This window comes from Prionailurus viverrinus, chromosome A1 (genome assembly GCF_022837055.1).
Source record: "Prionailurus viverrinus isolate Anna chromosome A1, UM_Priviv_1.0, whole genome shotgun sequence".
In the NCBI taxonomy this organism is placed as follows: domain Eukaryota; kingdom Metazoa; phylum Chordata; class Mammalia; order Carnivora; family Felidae; genus Prionailurus; species Prionailurus viverrinus.
The window spans coordinates 190,298,952-190,311,803 of NC_062561.1; the positions used below are offsets into that span (position 1 = coordinate 190,298,952).

Consider the following 12,852-nt stretch of genomic DNA (forward strand, 5'->3'; position numbering starts at 1 on the left):
GATATCTCATCTCTTCTCGTAGTCAGGTTCTGCAGAGAGGATACCAAGTCTTCCTTTTCTGTCTTTATGGGCAAACATTAGTGTAAACCCCTATTTTGACAGTGCATTGAATGAGTCCTAGAATTCAATAGGAGGAAAAAGACAAAACCCTTTAACAACGATGACAAAAGATCCTACATGGTTTTAAATCCCTTCTTGGGAAAATTCTTTGTAAAAATGTTTTCTAGGAAAAGACCAAGCTGATATCAACTGAGGCTAACTAATGAAATGTTAAATTATCTGCACACAGATACGTTTTTAATGTTGAGTTTAGTCCGGGTCCCAGACACAAGGAGGCTAAAAATTCATATTCAGATAAGGAAAGGCAAACCTTGGCGAACAGATGGAGCAGAGTTCAGCATAAAGGTTTAATCCTATCAGGCCGATTCCTGTATGGCCATCTGGATAATCCGGCACACGCATTCAAGGCCTGTTAAAAATACGACTCCAGCCAAGATTAACATCACAGATTTTCCACTAGACTTGCTCATATTTGACTTTATGATTTTCCAGGCCCAGGAAGATTGCTTACGAATAAGGACTCGAGTATTCCTTGAAGAAGCACTTACATGTTTTTTTTTTTCTTTTTTTTTTTAACCTGAAAATTGTTTTCTCTTTTCACAATATTGGCTGTCCAGTTTTGGAACGTTATTTTCATTTTCCTTTCTTCCCTGGCTTTCATATCTAGAACTTTTCTTACAACAGGATAATAAGGAGAATTGGGCTAAAAATAATTTTGTGCATAAAAGTTCTCCTTGTCAGGAAGAAAAGAGTTATTTACTTATTGTATAATCAGAGGCAAGTGAATTTACTATTGTTGAAACAAATATCACAATTGGATCCATGAATAATTCATTTTGAGAATTCTCCCACCTTCTACGATAATTTTTTTTCAATGGTGTGGCTGATGATCCTAGAACAAGAGAGAAAAAGAAAAGAAACAAAAAACAGTGACAATATTTGCCATTAGTTATTGTGGGATTAATATTTTGTATATTTTAATTTTGGATTTGGGAGCTCAAACATGAGGGGGATAACAGCAAATTCTCACCTCCTTGAGTTTATAAAATTCTGAGCTTCCGAAGTGTTAAGAAACAATTTTTGCATATTATGAAACAATGCTATGTTGCTGTCATTGAATCAAAAAGCCTTCAACAAGTCTTTCAAGTGCAATTTAGAAGTTACAGGTACATCAAAATGTCAAGATTTTTCACTGCTAAATTGTTAAATAACCCTGTGTGCTGAACCTACACAGTTATGGATCTCAGGTAGACAAACTCAGGAATCTAAAAGTATTTGCCCTAAAATGTTCAGATTACAATTGTTGCTCTAGGATTTCTGCTCTTCCCTTGCTCAGATCTGTGTCCACTGATTGTTGAAGAATTTTGCTGATTCAGAATAGAATAAGAAAGATGAAAATTAAACAGAGAGCAGATACAATTTGGACTTACTCTGCCTTTAGCAAATGGCATAGTTTGAAACTTAGCTAAACTGAGATACACCTAGATATTCCCACTAGGTTAACTCTGTGTTAACGTAGATGGACTTTGGATTTACATTTCCATCTACTGCCTGTGAGGTTTTTCTTTTCTCCTTTTCTGTGAGAGCCATTAATGTTGTCAAAGTGAAGGACTTTGCCAAATAAAGCCATTTTGGAATAAAGGATGGAAAACATTTGAAATTCTTGATCTCCTCATTTAATATTTAATAGATTTAATTGCATTGGTATTGAGAAATCTCCATATCATGGGTTTCATTTCTCTTCAAAGTGACACACACACACAGAGAATCTCTTTTGCATATATAATATATTATTCTTTGCCAAGTAATATTTAGATATGCTAGTGGATGGGGCAATAAATGAAGACCAATAACAAAACAAAATGAAAATCCTAATAAACAATAAAATGCTTAGCTGCATAAAGCAATTACTAAAAAAGAAATAAGGGAAGGCAGAAATAAATCTAGTCATTTAAGAGCTTTATTTATTTGTTTGTATTAAGAGTTATGTTTATTTGTTTGTTAGCTGATTAGTAGGAGTATGTGGTGAGGTTATCATTCTGAAAGTGAAATTTGTACATGCTGGTGCGAGGGTTCAGGTCAGGCATTATAACTGGTATTGATTGGTTTCCAAGGCATCCAGTTGGAAAGTGGGTAAACCCAGAGTAGATTTGCATCCTGTACATAATGAAAATATAGAAGGTCAGTCTTCCTGCTAGGAGCAAACCATCTGTTTGTCCTCCTTCCTGGCCAGTAGCTGCCAGTTGTCAGGATCCAAGAATGCAGGTATTGGTACTGCTGATCTGGGAGTAGTCAGGAAAGTAATCATTTCACTTAAAAAACCTAGCAAGAATCATTGTTTTGATTTAACAAGAAGGGTGTATATCTATGCATTGAGCCCAAGTAGAATTCCTTTGTGTCCCTGTCATTTCTGGAAGAGGCCTGCTGTCAAGCACAACTTCACCAAAATCGAGTAGATACAGAGAGAAAGGCCCTCATGAGATTATATGAGGTCACAAGTGTCCCATAGAAATGGGCTGAGCTAGGGGCACCTGGGTGGCTCAGTCAGTTAAGCACCTGACTCTTAATTTCAGCTTGGGTCATGATCCCACAATCGTGATAAAAAAAAAAAAAAAGAGAGAGAGAGAGAGAGAGAGAGAGAGAGAGAGAGAAGAAGTGGGCTGAGCTCATGGGTTTCACAAGTCTTAAAAATTTGGGACAATAACAGGAAAGTCATGTCCTTATTTCTGAAAAGATCTCCATTAATGTTCATTCCAGGCAAATGAGAGCCTTAAAAAAAATTCCACCTTAGAAGTACTGATGCGAGATCCACCTCCTCATTCAAGTTAGCTGGCTAGGTTAAGCAAGTCGTTGTACTGAAGGTTCCTAGGAAAGTTTTACAGTCAAGTACACAACCTGGAATGATGAGACTGTTGGATATTCTAGTGAGCAAATAAACTCTGGCTTGTGGGGAACTGGTGATAACAATAATTATTATAGCAGCAACTAGCATGTTCTGTGCCTGGCACATAGTAAAACAACAAGACGCAAGCAGACACATCCTGCATTTTGCCACAAGTCTGTGAGCAGAAATTACTGCCTGGAGAGGGTAAGAGCTTTAGAGAGGCTAAGTGACTGCTTCAAGGTCATTCTGAGTGAGAGAGGTGCAATTTGAACAGCTGGAGCTGTTGCCCATTTGCAAATACTGTAATACTCTGAATGTTAAATCAACTTAACATAATTGCATCTTTCTGTCTTTATTCAGGAGCCAGCCAGTAAGGGCTGGTGCCAGCATCTTCACCTCCATTGTAAGCATCAGTTATCTGCTCCGTAGAAATGCTCATTAATAGAGAGTTCTGGCTGACAGAATGCTGAAAAAGGAGAGTTTACATCTCTTCATATATCATACACGATGGAAATGGGAAACCAGCTTGTATCTATTTTAGTGGAATTTTATCTTGAGACTTAGAATGGGACGAGAACATTTATATATTTACACATTTTACCAACTGATGAAATGTTGTTTTCCCAGCATGTTTAAATACAAGAAGGGACAAAAGAGCCAAACAGTGCATCTTTAATGAGACTTCCATTATAGGACATCGACTGTCACAAAAGCCTCATTTTGGAGATAAGAGATGATAAATCTTGCACCCAGGTCATCTGTACGGATACCCCAAACAAGTGAGGTATTGATCACAGTACAAAGATTTCAGAGGCAAAAGTATGAGCAGCCCCAGGCCCCTGCTGATAGCTGCACACACCACTAATTCACCTCAATGGGCAGGCACCTCTGAGCTCAATTAACCCTTATTCCCAAGGCCACCCATAAACCCTGAGGTAAACATGGCTCTCCTGGTCCTTGCTTTCTATCAATGAAATAGATCATTTCTATCGGAGGCTAAGGTGCAATTCTAACTTACAAACTCACCGTGCTAAAAAAGGGAACTGATGCTTCCAATGTGACTGAGCAGACACTTGCATCTTGTAACATTGATTCTGGAAATCAGAGAATTTTAAACTGCTGAGGGCATCCGTGATTTCTTCTGTCTTCTGTGGCTATTGGAAGGAAATATAAACGCTCTGGAGGTAGAGCAGGTGATAGCAAATGTCCCCTGGTGCAGTTGTCTGCACACAGAACATTAGTTGTTAAATATGTACTGGAGGCTGAATGATTTCTTTCCTTCCTTCTTTCTTTTCTTTTTTTTTCCCCCTCATTCTTCCCTCTCTTTTTCTTCTCACCACGACCGTTGTTCAGAAGCAAATTGGAAATCTGGTAATTAGGCCCTGACTCACGGTGTAGTATTAGAGTCCCGAGCCAAAGTTCAACACCCTGAAATGAAATTTAAACCAATTAATCTGTTAGATTTTTATCGCTTGTCCGTGTTTTCTCAGCAATTCCCCCAGCACGTGGCCTTTGATCAACTCTCATACAAACGCTAAAATGTGTGCCTGCTGCTAGCAAGATGGGAATGACATTAACATGGTACTCATAAAACAATCAGAGCAGAGAAGCCCTCAAACAGGCAGGGCATGGTAATATTTAATAAAAGCACACACATAATCTTCAGAATTAGCATTTTGTGCCTTGCAGTACCTTTGGGAGAAGAGCTTTTATTTGTGGAGTGATCATTATTATAACAAAGAAGAGCTACCTAATAATTTCCACTTTAACTCTGCAATGTGCCACGAGCATTTCAGAGCCATTATGCTAAACTGTGGTGGGGTAATCATGTTATTGTCATAGTTTGAAGGAAAGAAAATCTCCTCTACTTTGGTGGCTGTTGGGGGTGGGGGAAGAGGTAAAAAAAAAAGGGCAAAGAAAAAAATCAACTTCAACTTTTATTTTCAATGGGATTTAGAACCAGGAATTGGCTTATCATCCTTGTGGTTACCACAGTGAAAATTCACTGGTGAAGAAGAAAGAATCTTTTATTAATTAAATTATTTACTAATTAAAATCAAGATTTGGCTGGTAAAAGTGGTTTTGTATTCAATCAAATCCACCCCCCTCCCCTATTTTATAATATTTTCATGGAGATAGAATTGTACTGATTATTACATTCCTGGGCTGAATTGAGTTCGTTTATAAATCTTTTCACCTTCAAATTCTACTGAATATATCCACTATGACTATTAAAAATGATCTCTCCTTGTCGTCCCCTCCATGTCTCTTTGGATATCTTGAATGAAAGAAAAACAGGTCCTTGGCTGCTCAGATGTTGTCTGGGCTTCCTCAGAGCAAAGCTTACCCAAAAAGAAGAGAGAAGGAGAGGCTCAGGATCTGTTAGTCAGCACAGCTGGGCTTTTTTTCTTTTTTCTTTTAAATTTGTATCAATGTGCTCCAAATAGTACCTTTATCTCTTACAGAATTAAGCGCTCTGTTATTCTGTTATTTAATTTTTATTATGATAACATTACCTTAATGTGTGCTCATTGAAAACATTCAAACCATTTGGCTTTCTATAGAGTAAAATTTACCAGTCTCCCTGCCCCCTCAGCCCCACCCCAGTGCCATTGCTCTTTCATATGGATCCACTGGGGACAGTGGATGTACATCCTTCCAGACCTTTGTTCACGTGTAACTACATACACACAAGCACAGGTGCACAGATAGGCTCCTATATATATCATTTTTTAAGTTAACAAAATCACATTATTCATTAGACTATAAACTGTGTTTTTACTTACCTAACCTACTTTGATATCTTTCCATGTCAGTTTATAGAAATCTTTTCCAGCCATTCTGATGGCACTCCTAATATTCTGTAGTAGGGATATATCATAATTTATTTAACCACTCTATTATTGGGGGCACCTAGACTCTTGAATTTTTTGCTGCAGTGAACTTTTGCATACCTGTAGTTTAGGTACATTTGCAGGTATTTCCCGAGCTGCTTTTAGTCTGGCAGGTTTGTGAATAGGATAAAAATGTAAAATGGTGGCCTAGGCGTTAAATTTACCCCCATAAACATTTTGTTTACAGCCTACACGTTTAAGAAAATTGAATTAGTTGCCAGCATTTAAAGATTGGGAAATTCACATAAAAATCTAGTTCCCAGCTTCTTTCAAAAGATCAGAAGACCAGACCACACTTGACCTGCATTTGTGTGGGGAGTACCAGTGGCTAGACCTTCCCCAGTTCTTAGTGTCAGGGGCCATTCATCTCATGCTTATTCTGAGACTCTGAGCTGCTGTATTCGTTTATGTTTCTTGCCTTGGCCTATATGAATCTGTGAGTTCTTAGTAACTGCCCTCGAGACTGATCTGTTTATCTAGTCACAGTGCCTTCTACCTTGTCTTATTGACATCTTAGAGTTCTTCATTTGGGGGACTATCCGGTGCACTGTTGGATAGTTAGCATCCTTGATTTCCAGGCACTAAATGCCACTAACATTACTTTCCCACCTCTGTCTCTCAGTGGGACAGCCCAGAGTCCTTTAAATATTTTCTAAACTTCCCAGTGGGGAAATGCCACAGAGCTTCCTTTCAAGACCACTATGATACACAGATGTATAGGAGCACCTTTAGAACCCTCTGAAGCCTAACTTCAGAAAAAAAGTCTGCATGACTTACTTGTTCTAGGAATGGCATCTAGTCTCTAAGCTAAGATAGTGGATGGTTGAGTACAGAGGTAGGATGGATCGAAGAGTATGTCACTCTCTTCTTGGAGTACTTCCTTCAAGGGTTCTTTTCTCTAAAAAGCTAGGAAGATGGTGTCACATATTGTCTCCTCACCATGTTGTCTCTGGAGGCTTGATGATCTTTCTTTCTTTTAGCTAGTTGACAGTTAGCTTTGTTTCTGGTTGGTTGCTCACAGAATTTGAAAACATTATCACTTTCTTAGGAAGTGTTTGAAAGCACATAACACACATAGACATATATACTTACATGCCCTTTTTATCCTACAGATAACAAATGGAAAGAAGCGGGAGGGGGTCAACTCTAAAACGAGCTTCGCCATACTATCAGAACAACTTTGCTATAGGAGAGTCTCTCAGAGATCCAACACAGTCTTCTGCCTCCTTTTGTGCAATGCTAAGTAAGCCTGGAGGAGTCTAAAGTGTGCAAGCACACTTCTTTACGTAGAGAAGTGTGCTTACATGATTACAAAAATAAAATTTAAAAAATTAAAAGAAAGCTAATACAGATAATGAACATCAAGACTATATTGTGGTTTATGAAGGTAGTCACAGGGGTAGCATTTAATGATACCATTAGATTTCGCACTTTGCCATTAGGCAAGACTCTTTCAAGACCAGTTCAGTTAAACCAAGATCCTATTCTTCTCAGAAGTATCTGGAGATATGGCACCCTTTCTGCTCTACTTTAACAACTAAGTATGCTGAGTTAGAAATTAAGAATTGAGATTTTGAGACATTAACCAGCATGTTTCCAAACTGCTTTTATTTTAGGAATTCTACATAATTGTTACATGTACTTTTTTTCTGTTATAAATGTCTTGAAATCATACATAATATTCTACCTTGGGTTTGGGAGTACTCAGTCATGCATTTAAACATCTTTATTTCTAAAGAAAAAATTTTGCTTAAGAAAAAGTCCTGTGCCTATGGAGCATTGATCACAACCTTTATGTGTGTTAAAAATTGGACAAGAATTTTCAAGTTATGAATCATTCACATTTTCTTGATTAATTATTTTGTTTTGGGGAGAAAGTGAAGGAGAGAAAAGGCATCTGAACTACCTAGTTTTAGTTATAAATGCATTACTGTGAGTTCAGCCAACATGAAATGTTTAGTTTGGATATTTCCTAATTTCTCTGTGTTATTTTATAAGATGAATTTGAATCAAAATCAAATCCATTCTACTTGTTTGTGTGGTGGCACGTGAACGATGGTCCCGCCGGGATGGGCTTAGTATTTTCTTTTCTTCTTGCAAAAGTTAAAGCATGACATTTTGCCAAATTTGACAAAGGCCAATAGTTTTTTTTTCCAGCTTCTTCCCGTTAAAATTAACTGGTGCTCTCGTTGGCTTCAATATTTGGAAAGTCAGTCTTGGATACTTAATAAACTTTTTTATTAAAGAGAAGGGTCTCGTTTCCTCTCCTTGCGCAATATCTCCCTTGCTTTAGAATTTTGCTTTGTTTCTGCTCATAAAAGTAATCATGAGAACAACAGCATGGCACTGTGGAGTTAAAAATCATTGGTGCCCTCTGAGAGATTTCAAAAACATAATCCTACAATTACATTTATGCCTAGCAATTGCATTGAAAGTATGCTGTACTCATCAGACAAACCACCTCCAGTCTGTTTAGAATCATGGTATTTGCAAATTATTTCCCATCTCCAAGGGCCATTTATAAGGGAAAGAGAAGAGATATGAAATTTTTTTTAAAAAGTCCTTTCTAGAGTTTTATGCCTGGGAATGACAACAAAGCAAAGGTCATGAGACATTCTGTGGTTCAGCCTTGACTCAGCTATTTGGTTACATAATTCACCCTGAATGACCTTCATGCTTTACATCTATAAAATGGGGTCTGTGTCATTTGTTGAAAAAAAGCTTAATGATTTTTGTGAGAAATGTTGCTGTGTTCATGTTATAGGTAGAAGGCATGGAGCAAGAATGTTTTCCTGCTCCAACCTCCTCTCTTTCTCACTTCCCTTTGGGCAGCAATGCTATCTAAAAATCTATCGATTTAACTTTGGGAAGTATGTTTAATCAGGAAGCAATTCTATAATGTTTCCGATGTGTTCCAAGAAGTCACCTAATTTTTTTTAATCTTTAACATCTCATGAATTAAAATTTGCTTCTGTGTTTTATTTCATAAGATTTCATGTTTGAAAATTATTTGGGTAAAATATTTGTATGTCAATAGAAACAATGAAAAAAATGCTTTTAAAAATTGAAAATTGCACCCTTAGGTTTTAGGTCCTAAAGCAGCTAGAAAATTCTGAGATCTTGAGGGACTTCCTGTTAGTGAAAAGATAAAAGATATATTTTTTTCTTTTTCTCGAGTCTCCCATCATTAAAGTTTGGTTCTAACAGCAGACTCCTTCTCTTTTTCATGTGTGTTGAAAAGCAGCTACTCCCTGTATCAAAGCCATCAGCCCGAGTGAAGGATGGACGACGGGAGGCGCGACTGTGATCATCATAGGGGACAATTTCTTTGATGGGTTACAGGTCATATTCGGTACCATGCTGGTCTGGAGTGAGGTAGGTGTTGTCTGAACATTAATATCTAATAGGTTGGTCTAGTTGAGGATACTGTCTACACTTGAATTTCTAATAGAGTGTGTAGAATTTTGTAGTGCCACCCTGGGTGGGCCAGCTCTGGTCTACAGAACTCTGGGAAACCAGGAGACATGGGTTGGGTGTACCTGGAGGCACCGCTGTCTACTGGAATGACTTCTGTCCTCTGGCCCTTAAGCACCAGGAGAGCTTCTGTTTTGTCATTTGTCCTCTTGGACTAGCTGTGGCGTGAAGGTCCTATTGTGTACTGGGAATGGGAAAGGAGATGCAAAGTCACAAAATATATAGGAAAAGCCCCATTCAAACTTTGACAAGGTAGTAATCGTGAATATTTGTAGACAGGGCCTGCTATAGGCCCATCTTCAAGGAACACCATTCCTATGACAGTAATAATCCAAGTGTAGGTGGTTCTTGACTTATTCAGTGACTCTTCATTCAAGAGTGAGTGATTTACCAGGGGAACCTCAAAGAACCAAAGACTTTATCCAGGCCCAGGAATTTACAGCTCACAGGCCTCCCAGTATGTGACTGCAGCCACATGAAAATGACTTTGTTCTGTGTGCGTAGTGCTTTCTAAGCACTGTGATCATTATTTTAACCTGCCAGTTGACTTTTCTGGCAATAATCAATGTTAACTCAAGACTATAAAATGTAAACCTCACCATTATAGAGATGGCATGGAAAACTTGCCTTTGCTTTCTATATTCTGGGCCTAGATTTCTTGAATAGCATGCCCAGAGCTCTTTCTCTTTCACTTCCCCAAAGTTTAGAATAAAATCCATGCTAGGGCTATAAGGTACCACTGAGCTCATTCATCCTGCTTGCTTTACAGACAGTCGTGTGAACCACTGAACTTTTCTGGGACTTATTGTACACTAGGCTGTGTGCTCAGTGCTTGACGTAGATCATCTCAATATTCCCTCTGTGCCATGGGGTAGATACTCTTAGCATGTATCTTTTCTTAATAAAGGTATTAAGGCTTAGAGATAACGCTTACAAAACCCCGAAGCAGCTGCCCAGAGCCCATGAAGCATGGCTCATACGTATGTAGCCACACAAAGAAGTCAGCAGCAGAACTGGAGCTAGAACTCTGACTTTTTATTTCCATTTCTAGCTGTCCTACCATGACGCCACTGTTCAGCCTATCTAGATACTTTGTGTTTTCTCTCTAGGTGGGCCATAGAGGTGAGCAGAGTTAAGACTGTGATAGTTGAACATGTTTATCTTTCCAACTGGAGCCTGTCCTTTTTAAGTCTTCTATGTGCACTTCTCCCTGGCAGTAACCCGCTCAGGCCAGCCCCTTGCCAGCCTGTACTGCCACTGCTTTTGTATTTCCCATGCTGCCGAGTAGCGGTATGCACTTGGCCAGAGAATCAAAGCTCTCGTAAAACTGAATCAGAGATGGGCTTTTCAGTCCACCATACTAATTGTTGTCCAAGTTGGAACATTCCCGGCATGAAAGGTGGACTGAGCTTTAGCTGACGACTGCACCCCATTCTTTGTTAGAACCATTGGGTTGTAAAATTAGAAGCATCACATACAGGCATGTTTTGCCGCTGGTCTGGTGCCTTCATCCCTGCTGGAGACAGCAGTCCTCACAAAGACAGCTTCTGGCAAGTTGTGGGTTATATCTTCATCCCTTTCTATCCCTCATTCTGTTGCTTATCATTGAAGTTGGGAGAGGGGAAGAATAAATATAATATGGACTTCTTGCTCTATATTACGGTAGTCAAAGTGAGGCCTGAGAACTGGCAGTAAGTCTTATTGAACCTCTGAGAATAAGGTGGGTTAGTCTGAAGCTTCCTTTAAAAGTTGGTGTTGTCTTAGCCCAACATTGCATTGGTTATGGAACAAGGACTTTGACATATCAGGAAATCATTATTTGTACTCCCACCTTGTTCCCAGCCAAGGCCCTTGTGTTTTCTTTCTGTTCCTCCATATTCTTGCCCTCTTTTGAGAACAGATAAGGAAGGTTAAATTCTAATTTAGATTTATCTGAATTACTTTAAAGGATCTGTTTCCATATAACAAAATCAATGCAAGTCATGAAACTTTGTCCTTCTTCCTCAGTCCCTCCACTGCCACTGGCTTGCATGTACCAGAAGCCTCTCACAATGAATCTTAGGAGTCCAGCTAGGAGGTGAGGGTGGGGCGTGCATGCTCCTTCTTTGCCCACCTCCTCCTCCCAAACTGCTCTCATGTGTGAGCATGCCATAAATCAACTATGACTCTTTCCCAGTGGAAACCTACCAGATGGTTTCCAAAATGTAGATATTCTTTCAAAATAAGTAAATCCTCTGCAGCATTAGCAATTGGGTGTCTGAATGGAGGACTCTAATTTGGGTTGCTATTGTAATAGTCTTGACATTCAGGAAAATGAGCCTTGCAGAGGTGAACTTTTTGTAAATATTCTAAACTATATTTACATTTTCATACAGGCTATTTGAAAGACGTGATGTTCTCTCTCTTTTAGCGGAGGGAGAGAATTTGGTACTGCCTCAAATCCAAAAATCCATTGTATAATAAAGAGAAGTAGCTCACATTTACTAAGGGTTTTATCATGTGTAGGCACTTTATGGGTATTATTTTATTTGATCCTCGTGATATCCCTGTGTTAGATATATATGAGTGAAACGAGTGTCAGAGAGGTTTAAGAAACTTGCCCATTATCACACAGACCGACGGCGCTAGAGGTGGCATTTGTAATATTGTGTATGTTTTTACAGAGGAAATAAAAGCCAAAGGTACCGATAGAGAAAGTGGAGTCTTACCAAAAGGAAGAAGGACAGAAATAGGAGAGAGAACAAAACACCCATAGTAATCCAAGTATGGTAGTAGAAGTAGTAGTAATAGCAATAGTAGCAATAGTAATAGTGACTGTGGTGGTTACTTTTAATCCCATAACGTTACATAAATGCCTTTCATTTTGGTAGAGGCAAAAAATATCAGACAGTGCTGGGGCCATTTCTACAGGCTTCCACTGGATACAATCAGAACTCAATGCTGTGAATATTTAAGAGAGGATATCTCTGAAAGATCTGTGGAAAAACGTGTAGAGTATGACTAATATTAGCTAACATTCACTGAGCACTTAGTTGCTGCCAGGTACTATGTGCTGAGTATTTGGCATGGCTCTCGTTCAAGCCTCGTAACATCTGTATACCATGCTGTTCTCATTTTACTGATGAGGAAATTGAGGCTTGGGAAGTTAAGTAAGCTGTTCAGTTATCGAATGGTAGAGATGGGATTTGAACCAGTCTGACTCCAGGGTTCACTTTCTTTTTCTTTTTTTTTTTCTTTTAAGCATAATCGTCTCTAAATCTAGAGATATGCCTTTTAATCTTTTTGTTTTGAGAGAGAGTGGGGTAGGAGAGAAGCAGAGGAAGAGAGAGAGAGATAATGTTAAGCAGCCTCCACGCTCAGCATGGAGCCCAAAGGGGTGCTTGATCCTGTGACCCTGGGATCATTACTGGAGCCGAAATCAAGAGTTGGACACTCAACCAACTGAGCAACCCAGATACCCCCAGGGCTCACCTTCTTAGCTGTCCATGATTTAGCCTACACCAAAATTGTTACCCTACTGTTTTACCACATCAGACAAGG

At 38.9% G+C, this 12,852-nt stretch overlaps 1 protein-coding gene across 8 annotated transcripts in view; it reads left to right on the forward strand.

The window, feature by feature from the left end:
- EBF1 (EBF transcription factor 1) overlaps positions 1–12,852 on the forward strand; it is a 389,683-nt gene that overhangs the window by 281,455 nt on the left and 95,376 nt on the right. For 4 of the 8 annotated variants that reach the window (XM_047872937.1, XM_047873258.1, XM_047873098.1 and 1 more), the window contains exon 9: positions 9,080–9,213. In XM_047872937.1, coding sequence (XP_047728893.1) covers positions 9,080–9,213 — 134 coding nt within the window. The remainder of the gene's footprint in view (positions 1–9,079; positions 9,214–12,852) is intronic. The other 4 variants (XM_047873023.1, XM_047873338.1, XM_047873181.1 and 1 more) reach the window with 1 other exon arrangement.